Raw genomic sequence first — 16145 nt, 5'->3', positions numbered from 1 at the left:
TCGTGTTGATCTATGTTGGCCAGGGTGGTTCCCAATCAGAGACAGCTGTAGCTCGTTGTCTCTGATTAGGGACCATACTTAGGCAGCCTTTTGGCATGTTAGGTTGTGGGATCTTGTTCCGTAAGGTTTTGTGTATAACCTAGGACTTCAAGTATCGTTTGGTTTATTGTTTTGGTTTGTGTATGTACTAAATAAAGAATGTACGCTTATCACGCTGCGCCTTGGTCCGCTTCATCTATCAACGATTGTGACATGAGGGAAATAAGTATTTGACCCCTCTGCAAAACATGACTTAATACTTGGTGGCAAAACCCTTGTTGGCAATCACAGAGGTTAGACGTTTCTTGTAGTTGGCCACCAGGTTTGCACACATCTCAGGAGGGATTTTGTCCCACTCCTCTTTGCAGATCTTCTCCAAGTCATTAAGGTTTCGAGCCTGACATTTGGCAACTCAAACCTTCAGCTCCCTCCACAGATTTTCTATGGGATTAAGGTCTGGAGACTGGCTAGGCCAATCCAGCACCTTAATGTGCTTCTTCTTGAGCCACTCCTTTGTTGCCTTGGCCGTGTGTTTTGGGTCATTGTCATGCTGGAATACCTATCCACAACCCATTTTCAATGCCCTGGCTGAGGGAAGGAGGTTCTCACCCAAGATTTGACGGTACATGGCCCCGTCCATCGTCCCTTTGATGCTGTGAAGTTGTCCTGTCCCCTTAGCAGAAAAACACCCCCAAAGCATAATGTTTCCACCTCCATGTTTGACGGTGGGGATGGTGTTCTTGGGGTCATAGGCAGCATTCCTCCTTCTCCAAACACGGCGAGTTGAGTTGATGCCAAAGAGCTCTATTTTGGTCTCATCTGACCACAACACTTTCACCCAGTTCTCCTCTGAATCATTCCGATGTTCATTGGCAAACTTCAGACGGGCCTGTATATGTGCTTTCTTGAGCAGGGGGACCTTGCGGGCGCTGCAGGATTTCAGTCCTTCACGGCGTAGTGTGTTACCAATTGTTTTCTTGGTGACTATGGTCCCAGCTGCCTTGAGATCATTGACAAGATCCTCCCGTGTAGTTCTGGGCTGATTCCTCACCGTTCTCATGATCATTGCAACACCACGAGGTGAGTTCTTGCATGGAGCCCCAGGCCGAGGGAGATTAACAGTTATTTTGTGTTTCTTTCATTTGCGAATAATCGCACCAACTGTTGTCACCTTCTCACCAAGCTGCTTGCCGATGGTCTTGTAGCCCATTCCAGCCTTGTGTAGGTATACAATCTTGTCCCTGACATCCTTGGAGAGCTCTTTGGTCTTGGCAATGGTGGAGAGTGGAATCTGATTGATTGATTGCTTCTGTGGACAGGTGTCTTCTATACAGGTAACAAACTGAGATTAGGAGCACTCCCTTTAAGAGTGTGCTCCTAATCTCAGCTCGTTACCTGTATAAAAGACACCTGGGAGCCAGAAATCTTTCTGATTGAGAGGGGGTCAAATACTTATTTCCCTCATTAAAATGCAAATCAATTTATAACATTTTTGACATGCGTTTTTCTGGATTTTTTTGGTTGTTATTCTGTCTCACTGTTCAAATAAATCTACATTAAAATTATAGACTGATCATTTCTTTGTCAGTGGGCAAACGTACAAAATCAGCAGGGGATCAAATACTTTTTTCCCTCACTGTAGTTATGAATTACTGTAACTAGATCACCTGGTGTGTGCTGCACAAACGTGAGTGACTCACAAGCAAGGTTATTATAGTAAGCTAAAACTGTAACTAATACGAAAACGAAACATGAAAAAACAATTTAGTAAACTGAAATAAAATAATTAACGAACTCGTTTGAAAAACTAAAACTATACTGAAACTTTGACTCCAAAACTAACAAAAAAACAAAAAAACATGAATTATGTTCAGTTTTAGTTTTTGGGGGGTGCAAAAATCGAATGGGGTTTTCAAGCTTTTTTTTCTCGAATGGGCTTTTCATTCTTCTGAATCTGGCAGATCACATTGAGATTGACTTTATAATTTAAAGATAGACTTGGCGAGATGACGTTGCCACGAGCAGCACTGCAGATAATGGGTACGTTTGAGTGGTAAAGCTAAAGCAACCGACTGTAGACAGAATTTCGAGGAGTGAAGTCGAGGAGTGAAGTCGTGGGAGGTGCATCTGCAACAGCCAAAAAGCGGACACTAATGTGGTTTCCCAACAGCAAGGCTCAGATCAACATGGCAGTGTTACCCTTGTTTATAAATGTTTTCTCTATAATAAATAAACGGATCTAACCCCCATACCAACCACTCACAAAACTGAAATCATAATTTCATATTATGTGTGTACATTGTACAATCAATTAATGAGAGGCGCAAATATCATATTTATTTGTATACTGTATATCCATCCACTGCATACATCCAAACTATACTGAACAAAAATATAAACGCAACATGCAACAATTTCAAAAATGTTACTGAGTTACAGTTCATGTAAGGAAATCAGTCAATTGCAATACATTCATTTGGCCCTAATCTGGATTTCACATGACTGGGAATACAGATATGCATCTGTTGGTCACAAATGCCTTAAAAAAAAGGTAGGTGCGTGGATCAGAAAACCAGTCAGTATCTGGTGTGACCACCATTTCCCTCATGCAGCACGACACATCTACTTCTCATAGAGTTTATCAGGCTGTTGATTGTGGCCTGTGGAATGTTGTCCCACTCCTCTTCAATGGATGTGCGAAGTTGCTGGATATTGGCAGGAACTGGAACACACTGTCGTACACGTCAATCCAGAGCATCCCAAACGTGCTCAATGGGTGACATGTCTGGTGATTATGCTGGCCATGGAAGAACTGGGACATTTTCAGCTTCCAGGAATTGTGTACAGATCCTTGTGACATGGGGCCATGCATTATCATGCTGATACATACATTATCACGCCCCACCATACCCCCTCCTCTTCCTACCCCCACAATCAGCCTCCATCCCCTCTCTCCGTAACCCTGATGCAGGGTGGACATGGGCATACATGCAGGACTCCATATCCATCTCTCAGTGGTACTGATGACTGAGTCCCAGCCAGCCCAGCCCAGCCAGCCAGCAAGCCAGCTAGCTCATTCCTGTGATAGGAGTGTGCCCTCTGTTCCCTGTGCTGGGGCTCCAGGCATGATGGATGGCTGTAATGTAGGAGAGTGGTTCAAGTCCCTGGAGAGGCAGTCAGACTGAGTCTCAAATGGTACCCCATTCCCTTTGTATACATTTTACATTTTAGTCATTTAGCAGACGCTCTTATCCAGAGTGACTTACAGTTAGTGCATACATGTTTCATTTATTTATTTTTTATTATTTTTTCCCATACTATATAGTGTGCTATATAGGGATTAGGGTGCTATTTGGGATATACAGTCAGTGCTGCTAAGCTGACCTCCAGGAGGAGGAGGAGGTGATGTGTGAGTGGATGGATGCACCAGGAGGAGGAGGAGGTGATGTGTGAGTGGATGGATGCACCAGGAGGAGGAGGAGGTGATGTGTGAGTGGATGGATGCACCAGGAGGAGGAGGAGGTGATGTGTGAGTGGATGGATGCACCAGGAGGAGGAGGAGGTGATGTGTGAGTGGATGGATGCACCAGGAGGAGGAGGAGGTGATGTGTGAGTGAATGGATGCACCAGGAGGAGGACGAGAGGTTATTCTGGACATTGAAAAGCATGGGTACACACAAACGTGCGCAGAAACACACACACATACGGGCACACATGCACACCGTCACATGCATACATACAATATCATGTGTGCACGCGCACACACACAAAACATCACTTGTTTAGTCCCCTCACACTTCAGTTCACTCAGCTTTTCATGATGGTCTGACACAAACACATAGATGCACAGTCATGCTACACAAACCCTTAGAGACACATACACATGTGCACAGTGCCACCCACGCATACATACAGTGGGGGGAAAAAGTATTTAGTCAGCCACCAATTGTGCAAGTTCTCCCACTTAAAAAGATGAGAGAGGCCTGTAATTTTCATCATAGGTACACCTCAAATATGACAGATAAAATGAGGAAAATAAATCCAGAAAATCACATTGTAGGATTTTTAATGAATTTATTTGCATATTATGGTGGAAAATAAGTATTTGGTCAATAACAAAAGTTTCTCAATACTTTGTTATATACCCTTTGTTGGCAATGACACAGGTCAAACGTTTTCTGTAAGTCTTCACAAGGTTTTCACACACTGTTGCTGGTATTTTGGCCCATTCCTCCATGCAGATCTCCTCTAGAGCAGTGATGTTTTGGGGCTGTCGCTGGGCAACACGGACTTTCAACTCCCTCCAAAGATTTCCTATGGGGTTGAGATCTGGAGACTGGCTAGGCCACTCCAGGACCTTGAAATGCTTCTTACGAAGCCACTCCTTCGTTGCCCGGGCGGTGTGTTTGGGATCATTGTCATGCTGAAAGACCCAGCCACGTTTCGTCTTCAATGCCCTTGCTGATGGAAGGAGGTTTTCACTCAAAATCTCACGATACATGGCCCCATTCATTCTTTCCTTTACACGGATCAGTCGTCCTGGTCCCTTTGCAGGAAAACAGCCCCAAAGCATGATGTTTCCACCCCCATGCTTCACAGTAGGTATGGTGTTCTTTGGATGCAACTCAGCATTCTTTGTCCTCCAAACACGACGAGTTGAGTTTTTACCAAAAAGTTCTATTTTGGTTTCATCTGACCATATGACATTCTCCCAATCCTCTTCTGGATCATCCAAATGCACTCTAGCAAACTTCAGACGGGCCTGGACATGTACTGGCTTAAGCAGGGGGACACGTCTGGCACTGCAGGATTTGAGTCCCTGGCGGCGTAGTGTGTTACTGATGGTAGGCTTTGTTACTTTGGTCCCAGTTCTCTGCAGGTCATTCACTAGGTCCCCCCGTGTGGTTCTGGGATTTTTGCTCACCGTTCTTGTGATCATTTTGACCCCACGGCGTGAGATCTTGCGTGGAGCCCCAGATCGAGGGAGATTATCAGTGGTCTTGTATGTCTTCCATTTCCTAATAATTGCTCCCACAGTTGATTTCTTCAAACCAAGCTGCTTACCTATTGCAGATTCAGTCTTCCCAGCCTGGTGCAGGTCTACAATTTTGTTTCTGGTGTCCTTTGACAGCTCTTTGGTCTTGGCCATAGTGGAGTTTGGAGTGTGACTGTTTGAGGTTGTGGACAGGTGTCTTTTATACTGATAACAAGTTCAAACAGGTGCCATTAATACAGGTAACGAGTGGAGGACAGAGGAGCCTCTTGAAGAAGAAGTTACAGATCTGTGAGAGCCAGAAATCTTGCTTGTTTGTAGGTGACCAAATACTTATTTTCCACCATAATTTGCAAATAAATTCATAAAAAATCCTACAATGTGATTTTCTGGATAATTTTTTCTCAATTTGTCTGTCATAGTTGACGTGTACCTATGATGAAAATTACAGGCCTCTCTCATCTTTTTAAGTGGGAGAACTTGCACAATTGGTGGCTGACTAAATACTTTTTTTCCCCACTGTACATACATACATGCATGCATGCATACATACATACATGCACAGGCCTTGACACCACCTACAGGAGACTCTGTGCTCACTCAACAATGAAGCTGTGTGTGTGTGCATGTGTGTTGAGGCGGTGTGCGGCCATTGTAGGAAGCCGCGTGAGTCACACATCCAGGCAGCACAAGGTTAACAGAACAAGAGACCCACATCAAGGCAGAACTGTATCCCACAACAATGCCTTCTCCGCAATGATACACAATGCCCACACGTCCACACACATGCCTCTAACTCTGGGCTGGATGCAGTATGAGGGTTCACAACACTGGAGCAAGTCTCCTATATCCCTTTACACACAGTGAATGACTGTAGGTACAGCATGTCACATATAATGAAATGCTTTACATTTGAAATACTATAGCACTAGGTATTGTATGGGGTTTTATATTGTCATAATGACAATTGGATGTCCCCTCCCTGCTTTGTGTGAGACAGTGGCGGACATACACAACCTCTCTGTGTTTTTATGTCTTCATATTTCTCCTCTACTGGGTTCTCCCTGATGCATCGGTGGCCAGATCTTCACTGACAGCTGAAGTTATTGAGGCTAAGAGTTCAGTGCATTTTCTGCCCTGCTAAACCATAATACATAGAGCTGGGAGACTATCACACTACCAGAGCATCCTGTCTTTATGTGTGGAATAGATGGTTTGGCTTTTCCAAACTATGTGTGTTCTGTGTCACTGCTGATTCCAGATTCCATCGAGAGGTTCACTGGACCTTAGATTGATAGTGAGAAAGTAAATATTCTGTCCTTTAGTTCTCTTATTTTTCCAAATCTGGAAGCTTTTACAAAATAGAGATTTAAAATGGCAAAAGACATATCAAATGTCAAGTGTTTAAGCAAATAAAAGAAACCTTAACCCATTTCTCAAGTGTAAGCCCTCCTCTCTTCCGCCCCCTCTCCCTGGGAGGTACAACAATGACTCTGAGGGACATGTGAAAGAATGAAAGAAAATGGAGAGATGGTGGAGGAGATTGCACTGATCCGCTTTGATCTCTCCCCTCTCTCGCTCTCTCTATCTCTCTCTCTCTCTCCCCCTCCCCCCTTCTCTATCCCCCTCTCTCTCTCTCTGTCCCAACGAGTGTAGTCGGAAGGCTTGGGCGGTATCCAGATTGTCATACCTTCATACCGACCATACCGGGATATTCTGTAAAATACCAGCACTGAACACAAGGGGCGCGATTTTCAAACCCCACTGAGCCTTTGTAATCAGAAGGTTAGCAATGCTAACAAGTACATGTAAAATCCCATAAAGAATACTAACTAAATGCTAACGAGCGAAGGTGCGAACATTTTATACAGTCTCTTACATAACCTTTTTTCAGGACAGCTCATAAAGTTATACAAGTAACTCAAAAATGCTACTCACCGTTTGCTGCACGCACAAAACAAATATTAGACAGCAAGGCTCTTGATCCAGGAGGGAATTTTCTGCTGTTACTGGCAAGCGAAGCCAGTAGCCACTTAACTAGATAGCTAACTAGCTTCTAAATTAGCAAACCAAATGCACAACTGCAGAGCATTTAGCACGTTTTAGACAGTTAACCTAATAGTTATAAGATATCTAGCTGGCAAACATTTAGTTTTGAATTCCATACTGTAACTAGATCACAAGGCGCCGGTCTCTCGTCGTTGTATGCTTGTAAACAAACCACGTGACTGGGGACTACCGGTAAGCTTCTTAATGAAAAATTGTGACAGGTGAAATGAACGCAATCTTCTTTATTTCTTAACATATTGCACAACTTGACAGCAGGTATTTACTTTGCTACAAATATTCAAATATATTTTTTAAAAACTGCATAGTGGGTTAATTTCCCAAACAATTAAGAGCGTTGAAGCATGAGGCTCAACTTCTCTGCTGTTTTGGCGCCCTGGCTACCACGCTGTGAACAGCGTGAAACGAACCCGTGCACATGCACAGTGACTGTGTGAGAACAAAGTCTTGCATCTCGCTCCTCTCAATATCTGCGGTGCTGCTCAAGGCAAAGTCAAAGTAGCTGCAAATATTCACATTTATAAATAAAAAAACGTATAAGAAATAGTTTCAACAGTATTGACGGTATTGAAAAACCATCTCGTGGCTTTTTCCAAATACCCCGGTATACGGTATATACTGTATACCGGCCAAGCCTAGTCGTCGGCCATACGAGACACAATGTGTAAACGGTTGCATATGGGTCTTCAAGCCCCTGACAGCACAGGCCTTTGATGAACCAGTGTTCAGAGTGGAGCCTGATTCTCCAGATCAGACTGTGATGTGTTATACAAAAAGACCAGCCAGACAAACAGTAGAGGCAACATGCTGAGATGGAGCTCTGAGTCTCACATACACACACACTTTCCCCTCCTATAGTGTGTACTTGTTTCTGTGTAGCTGTTTCATCTTAACCCTCCACTACACGAGGGGGGTAGCTGTAAGAGGCATGAATTATGGATTAGAAAACCAGATGAGAAGAAGAGTGAGAAAGAGATGGAGTGAGAAAGAGATGGAGTGAGAAAGAGATGGAGTGAGAAAGGTAGAGAGGGAGTGAGAAAGGTAGAGAGGGAGTGATAAAGGTAGAGAGGGAGTGATAAAGGTAGAGATGGAGTGAGAAAGATAGAGATGGATTGAGAAAGGTAGAGAGGGATTGAGAGAGGGAGTGAGAAAGGTAGAGAGGGATTGAGAGAGGGAGTGAGAAAGGTAGAGAGGGATTGAGAGAGGGAGTGAGAAAGGTAGAGAGGGAGTGAGAAAGGTAGAGAGTAAAATAGAGAGAAAGAGCCCCTTGTGATTCTGGTCTCTTCTGTCGAATCTAATTCCTGGCTCCGTCCCATGGGTGGCTTTGCTCTCACCCCACATTAATGCCGTTCTGGACCTGAATGGATCAGGCAGGAAGCTGACGTGTGTCTTTAGGGGGAAATGTCACCATCGCCAGGCAACAAGGGGCCTCTGCTCTGCTCCTTATGGTCAATGCTGATCTTACCAACCTTGTTGTTGTCTTCTGTCATGTTATTGGATCTCACGTAGAGGTGTGGTAGTGCCCCCTGGGCCTAACCTACCTGGGTTCAGGCATAGCCACTGTACAAGGCTGATGAGGAGCTCCATGTACCTTAGCATTAGAGGACAACAGGCAGGCAGGCAGGCAGCACCCTGTGCCAGTATAACCTGGGGTGGGCAGTGACTGTTCCTTCACCTCTCAGCGTTCAGTTCACCCTGTCCTCTCAAAGGGACACAGGGACACTCCACTCCATCCAGGCCCACCCAGTACCTTGGCTTCTTTTTCAACCTTTGTTAAGGGTCTCGGCGTCTCACTCAAAGACACATCTGGGATTTGAATCCGACAACAGCCTAGTCCTGAACTCCACCTCAATCCCTCCTCACAAACAACAACATCTTGTTTGTTTTCCCTTGTCCACCAGTCATTGTTTAATTTAAAAAGCTACACCAGTGAAGCCAGGTGGACTAGAGGACAGGAGCACTAGTCACAAAGCAATGCTCACATCCCCAAATGAGCTCTGGCTCTGGGCAAATAACACATCACGAAGAAGACACTCACACACATCGAGTCGCCTTGCTGCTCCCAAGGAATTGTATTGTCTACACAGCAACCAACTAATAACTAATGAGAGGGGAGAGGGGCTCGGTGTCCATCAAAGACAGCCTAGATGAAAGCAGTATTAAACCAATTGAAGCGTAGGCTACATGATGGGTGTTCAGTATTACACAGGGAGGGAAGCTAGCAGTAACAAGCTAGCTAGTAGCCATGGAAAAACTCAGCTAATTCAACTCGTTGATTAGTTGACAAGGTTTGAGCGTTTCTTTATTTTTTATTATTTACACTATTTTGATATTGAACACTGCACTGTTGGGTAGGACTTGCAAGTTAAGTATTTCACTGTACTTGTTACAAATGAAACTTGACACTTGAATCAGGTGTGCTTGTCCGGGGCTGCAACAGAAATGTGTGCTGTTGGGGGGACTGGAGGGCTGGTTGGGAAACATTATTAGTGGATGCTGACAGTAACAGGATATGAGGCTAGTCATCCAAAGCCGTCAGTGTATTAGTGGATGCTAACTGCTAAGCATCCGTCAGTGTATTAGTGGATGCTAACTGCTAAGCACTAAGGAGATGCCATATGTTTCCATTGCTAAGGGTGATGATGATTATCACTCCTGCTGTTAAAAGCTTACAATATTAAGAATAAACATTAACATAATGTGTTCTAACTACAGCACCGGCTAAATAGACGCCTCCCTCACTGATTCTTTAGTAAATGAGGTCATCTATTTCTCATAGCAATAAGAGGAGTATTGGCATCATTACTCTGGGACCAGTTTCCCTTTAGAATCTATGACAAACGGAAATCCTGTGCTGTAAGTAAAGGAGGCCCTATTCACTCTGAGCTAAAGAGTTCAGTCAAGCTAGAATAAGACCAAGGTTCAACACTGCATGCATTGAAGCCAGGCCATTTACTTGATCTCTCACTATACTGTATCAATCTCATGACCGTAAGTCCATGACAGTATTTTCCCCTTCTGGCTCCATCACACTGCAGCCTATATGCTCTGAGGTCTGTGACAGTGTTCTGAGCTAACTAGCTAGAGGGATCTGGTCCAGTTTGGTAGAATAAGCTCATCTCAGAAGAACATCCCTACATCCCTCCCTAGTTAATGCTAGATCGGTGTTTCCAACAGGACCTTGGACATTTGCTTGAGCCAGCTCTGCTGTTATTTATTTTGCTCTTTTGCACCCCAGTATCTCTATTTGCACATAATCTCTTGCACATCTAGCATTCCAGTGTTAATACTATTGTAATTATTTTGCACTATAGCCTATTTATTGCCTTACCTCCATAACTTGCTACATTTGCACACACTGTATATATATTTTCTGTTGTATTTTTGACTTTGTTTTTTTACCCCATATGTAACTCTGTGTTGTTTTTATCGCACTGCTTTGCTTTATCTTGGCCAGGTCGCAGTTGTAAATGAGAACTTGTTCTCAACTGGCTTACCTGGTTAAATAAAGGTGAAATAAAAAAAAATAAAAATAATGAATCTACAGCTATCTCTTCTCTGCCCTGTGCAAACTGATCCCCGCTTTGAGAGGGCAAGCCTTTAATTGGATCTTCAGAGAAGCCCAGCTAAGCTAATGGTAGAGGGAGGAGGGTGATTGGGGGGATTGATTTTCCATTTTACTCTACAGTACAGTGTACGACCACCACCATTCTGTAATTTATCTCCATTGCAGATGTGCTTTTTCACACCGGCTAATTGACTTCACACACATAGATACTGCCAAGCAAGTCTAATTAACGCTCCCTCCCAGAGAACCAGCAGCAGCAGTGTTTCTCTCCTACATGAAGACCATACAGCTCTCACTAGACAAGGGTCTAGGGTGTGTTGTGTGTGTGTGACATCATTTGGTCCAGGGACATTAGTAGACATTTTTGCTGGGATTTTTTGGGGAAGGGGACAGGGTACAGGAAATATAGGGTTGCTTATGCTGTCAGTCAGTCACACAGGGAGGAGACAGTGGGCATCTATTCAGTGACCCTGGGATGCCAAGCGGTCTTAATGACGTGCTAATTAGATAGCACCAGGGCTGCACCATCGACAGCATCCTGACCGGTTGCATCACCGCCTGGTATGGCAACTGCTCGGCATCCGACCGTAAGGCGCTACAGAGGGTAGTGCGTACAGCCCAGTACATCACTGGGGCCTAGCTTCCTGCCATCCAGGACCTATATACTAGGCGGTGTCAGAGGAAGGCCCAAAAAATTGTCAAAGACTCCAGTCACCCAGGTCATAGACTGTTCTCTCTGCTACCGCATGGCAAGTGCTACCATAGCACCAAGTCTAGGTCCAAAAGGCTCCTTAACAGCTTCTACCCCCAAGCCATAAGACTCCTGAACAATTAATCAAATGGCCACCCGGACTATTTACATTTACATTTTACACTGCTGCTACTCGCTGTTTATTATCTATGCATAGTCACTTTACCCCTACCTACATGTACAAATTACCTCGACTAACCTGTACCCCCGCACATTGACTTGGTACCGGTACCCACTAGCCTCAGTATTGTTATTTTATTGTAACTTTTTATTTATTTAGTAAATATTTTCTTAACTCTATTTCTTGAACTGCATTGTTGGTTAAGGGCTTGTAAGTAAGCATTTCACGGTAAGGTCTACACCTGTTGTATTTGGCACATGTGACAAATACTATTTGATTTGATTTGATAACATGGAAGGGCATCATTAAAGACCCTGTGGTGGCAGCCTCTCCCTGTAACATCTCTGCATTCCATGCTCATTTAGAGAGGACTTACTGTGTTTTGGAAATCAAAGCTTTAATTTGATGGTTGTTTAGTACAGGTGTCTGTTGAAGCTGAGAATGGGTGGGTGGGTGGGTTGGTCTGTGTCCGTGTCCACCCATACCAACAATCAGTCCCCTATAATCATTCCCCTGAGACTGATCAAACTGCTTCACCCCTTTCTAATTTCACCTCTCCTATCTCTGCAAATGCAGGCATTTGAGTGAATTGAAGCCTCAGGGCTAATGCCAGCATTTAAGGACTCAGTCTGGTCTTTATCTGCTGCCTGGTGGATCTGAGTAGACGAGGCAGGACAGAAAGGACAGAAGGATGGAGGGAGACAGTGGAGGGAGACAGTATATGGAGGAGGAGAGACAATGGCGGGAGGAGGAGACAGTGGAGAGAGGAGGAGACAGAGGAGGGAGGAGGAGACCGTGGAGGGAGGAGGAGACCGTGGAGGGAGGAGGAGACCGTGGAGGGAGGAGGCGAGACAGTGGAGGGAGGAGGCGAGTCAGTGGAGGGAGGAGGCGAGACAGTGGAGGGAGGAGGAGACCGTGGAGGGAGGAGGAGACCGTGGAGGGAGGAGGCGAGACAGTGGAGGGAGGAGGCGAGACAGTGGAGGGAGGAGGCGAGACAGTGGAGGGAGGAGGCGAGACAGTGGAGGGAGGAGGAGAGACAGTGGAAGAATGGACGAGAGACAGAGAGGGATGGAGGGAGAAGAGACAGTGGAGGGATGGACGAGAGACAGAGGAGGGATGGAGGGAGACAGAGGAGCAAGAGAGCAAGACAGTGGAGGGAGGAGGCGAGACAGTGGAGGTGAGACAGTGGAGGAAGGAGGCGAGACAGTGGAGGTGAGACAGTGGAGGTGAGACAGTGGAGGGAGGAGGCGAGACAGTGGAGGTGAGACAGTGGAGAGAGGAGGCGAGATAGTGGAGGGTGGAGGTGATACAGTGGAGGAAGGAGGAGAGACAGGTAGACAGATTACGACTAGGGAGCAGTGGCCAGTAAAGTGAGAAAAGAAGACAAAAGAGGGACAGGGGAATGAAAGAAGAGAGATGGGAGGTGGATTCATATTCAGGAAGTTATCTCACAGATTGAAGAGTCCTGTGGGATGAGCTGTGCTGATGATATAGAAGAGAGAAAGATGTTGAGGAAAGTGGGGAGGGGGTTAGGGGTTCCAGTCCCATGTGGGATAGCCTCATCATTCTCTCTCTCTCTCTCTTTCTTTCTTTCTTTCTTTCTTTCTTTCTTTCTTTCTTTCTTTCTTTCTTTCTTTCTTTCTTTCTTTCTTTCTTTCTTTCTTTCTTTCTTTCTTTCTTTCTTTCTTTCTTTCTTTCTTTCTTTCTTTCTGACTCTCCCTCAGTTTTTTATGATTGTCGTCTCACCCCCCACAACTCTAATGCCCAGATGACGAGGCACAAAGGAGCCCATTGTGTTCCATAGGAGCCTGGCTGTCCAGCGATATGCTAGCTGCTTCATAGCGTAGAGGGATGCTGTGTGTGTGTGCGTGCGCGCTCTCCAGAGATATGACAGTGCAAGCTAACGCTACCTTACAGTCAGGCCACAAAGACTGCCCTGTCAGAGAGAGCGAGAGAGAGATTCCTCAGTCCTAGTTCAATTACAACGATCAGCAATGGAGCCAGGACACATCCCACCTGGTCACCTAACATGGGAACAGAGCAGACCTGACCTCGGGAAGAGGCGTATTGTCTCTCAGCTGTGGTTGTGTGTGTGTGTGTAATGTGGTTCCTTAGCTCATAATACATAGAATCGTTTTCTGGGAACATGGGACCACAGGCCTGAGGTTTACCAGTTCAATGCATGACAGGAGGCAGCTTTTCTTTCCCTGACCTAAATTCCTCACATTCAATGTGCCACTAAAATGTCTATCGACTTACACAATGTGTAAAGAGACCTGTTTCTTTTGGCCATAGACCTCGCAACCTCAGCCATAGCTGGACTGGTTCAACTTGAATAAAATACAATTTATACTAAGAAAATAACATTCATACTAAGAAAATAACATTCATACTCAATACTCAAACTACGTTTACATTTGACATACGCTCCCATGTGTCAGCATGTGCCAGTGCATTACAAGGCAATGAAGGCATTGACATTTTGTCACATGACATTGGCTAGGCCTATATGAAAGATTATGCAACTCTCTTACGAGCTTTCTGCAGATCCTTACAGTTCAAGCGGAATGGTGATGCTGAATGAGAGCACAGAAAATTTACTCTAATTACAATTTTTATCCAGTTATTGTGTAATGAAGGATTTATATTGACTATTTTTACAGTGACCTTAGTAATCAAATCTATGTATACTATACTTTCTTGGCGAAAGTTAGGAACAGAGTGTATTAGTATGCGTCTGAGACAACCAATGGAATGCGGCTAATCTGCCATCTCAGCGGGCAGTCCCTTTCATCACCCTGGGGGACGAATCAAAGCGCAGGAAAAGCTACAACTGGTTTTGATTCCATTTATTTGTGAATAAGGTGGGCGATCTCGCCACTGCTGGTATTTACACTTTACTGAGCCAGCCAGCCTCCATCAGCATGGCCTGTTCCTCTAGGGACACACACTGCATCATGCTATAAAGGGTTGGTATTCAACTTTTTCAATTCCCCAATCAAGATGAATCTTTAAAACCATGCGTAGGCTGGGCTGCTTAAACATTTAAAATGCGTTATTCTCAACAGATTCAGTTTGTAGATATTTTTCCTTCTTTTGAATAAATGCATCTCTCTGTTCCGACAGTCCTTATGTCCAGTATGTGAATTTCTGGGGAGTACCCACAGTGATTATTCTGCCTGTTAGATTCACTGGGCCTTTGTTCATCAGGGGTAGACCAAACGAATGCAAGAACATACCCTGCAGTCAGTGACAGCTGCTTGTGAGTGAGGGGAGAGAAACAGAGAAACAATGGGTATTGATGCTAACAACTCTATAACTGGCGTCCAGTCAAAGCACATCCTCCCCACCCTGAAGAAGACGCCTTGAATCTCTCTCTCTCTCTCTCTCTCTCTCTCTCTCTCTCTCTCACTCACTCTCACTCACTCACTCACTCACTCACTCACTCACTCACTCACTCACTCACTCACTCACACACACACACACACACACACACACACACACACACACACACACACACACACACACACACACACACACACACACACACACACACACACACACACACACACACTCACTCACTCACTCACTCACTCACTCACTCACTCACTCACTCACTCACTCACTCACTCACTCACTCACTCACTCACTCACTCACTCACTCACTCACACACACACACTTCTAAAGAACAAACCGCTGGAGACTGAGCTTTTGCTCAGAGAGGGATCCTGTTCACACACCAGGGAATGTTCTCTCTCTCTACCATGAATTCCCCTCCTCCTTCAGGATGAGGAACAGTCCCCACACATCCTCCATCTGCCTGAACTTCTGTTGCTCCTCAGTACGAAACTCCAAGGCAGCAACAGTGCCATCCATTGTGTTAGGTTCTCCTGTTATTCATGTATGCATCTGGATACTTGGTGATTCAAGCCAATTAATATTTCACCTTTGTCTTACATGACAGCTCCTATAGGCCTCAGCTCTCCTTCTCCCTAATCCCCCCCACCCCCCGAACAACAATGCTGTCACACAGCCCAGCTTTGAAATGTCTAAACTGTCCTCCTACACACACTGTCGTTGGGGGCATGCTTTCCATCACAGTCACCGGTACCTGTCAGATAGTTGACAAGTGGTTTTGAAAGTGATGATGGATCTTTCTCATTTACACACTGGTGGTTATGCGTTTGGAGTTCCCTACTGTTTAAGAATGTTTAAGGGTGGTGTAAATGAATGTTTCGTGAACGCCCCATGTGTGTGGTGTGTGTATTCCCTCTGATGTTGTACTGTACTGACCCAGATGTTTCTCTTCTCCACAGGCAAGGTGCTGAATACAGACCTGCGTCACTACCTCAGCCTGCAGTTCCAGAAAGGCTCGCTGGACCACAAGCTCCAGCAGGTGATCAGGGACAACCTGTACCTGCGCACCATTCCCTGTGAGTAGTAACGCCCCGGGCTCCCCCTCTGTTCTTCAGAGTTTTCTGTCTACTCCACATGTGCCTGCTTGTTAACGGCTAATCCATGTGAGTAGGACACCTTTAGATCTCAAGACTGATGGCCACTAGCACTTCAGTAGCCAGCTAGGTTCCCTCTCTGTCTCCGTCTCAG

At 45.2% G+C, this 16145-nt stretch overlaps 1 protein-coding gene across 1 annotated transcript in view; it reads left to right on the top strand.

The window, feature by feature from the left end:
• Positions 1–16145, top strand: part of magi3a (membrane associated guanylate kinase, WW and PDZ domain containing 3a) — a 251585-nt gene that overhangs the window by 141625 nt on the left and 93815 nt on the right. The window contains exon 2 of the mRNA XM_084185095.1: positions 15857–15973. Within this exon, the coding sequence (XP_084041221.1) occupies positions 15857–15973 (117 nt within the window). The remainder of the gene's footprint in view (positions 1–15856; positions 15974–16145) is intronic.

Source organism: Coregonus lavaretus (genome assembly GCF_964263955.1).
Source record: "Coregonus lavaretus genome assembly, chromosome: 20".
In the NCBI taxonomy this organism is placed as follows: Eukaryota; Metazoa; Chordata; class Actinopteri; order Salmoniformes; family Salmonidae; genus Coregonus; species Coregonus lavaretus.
Note: the sequence above shows the minus strand (reverse complement) of the source record. Positions and strands in the feature narration are given on the sequence as shown.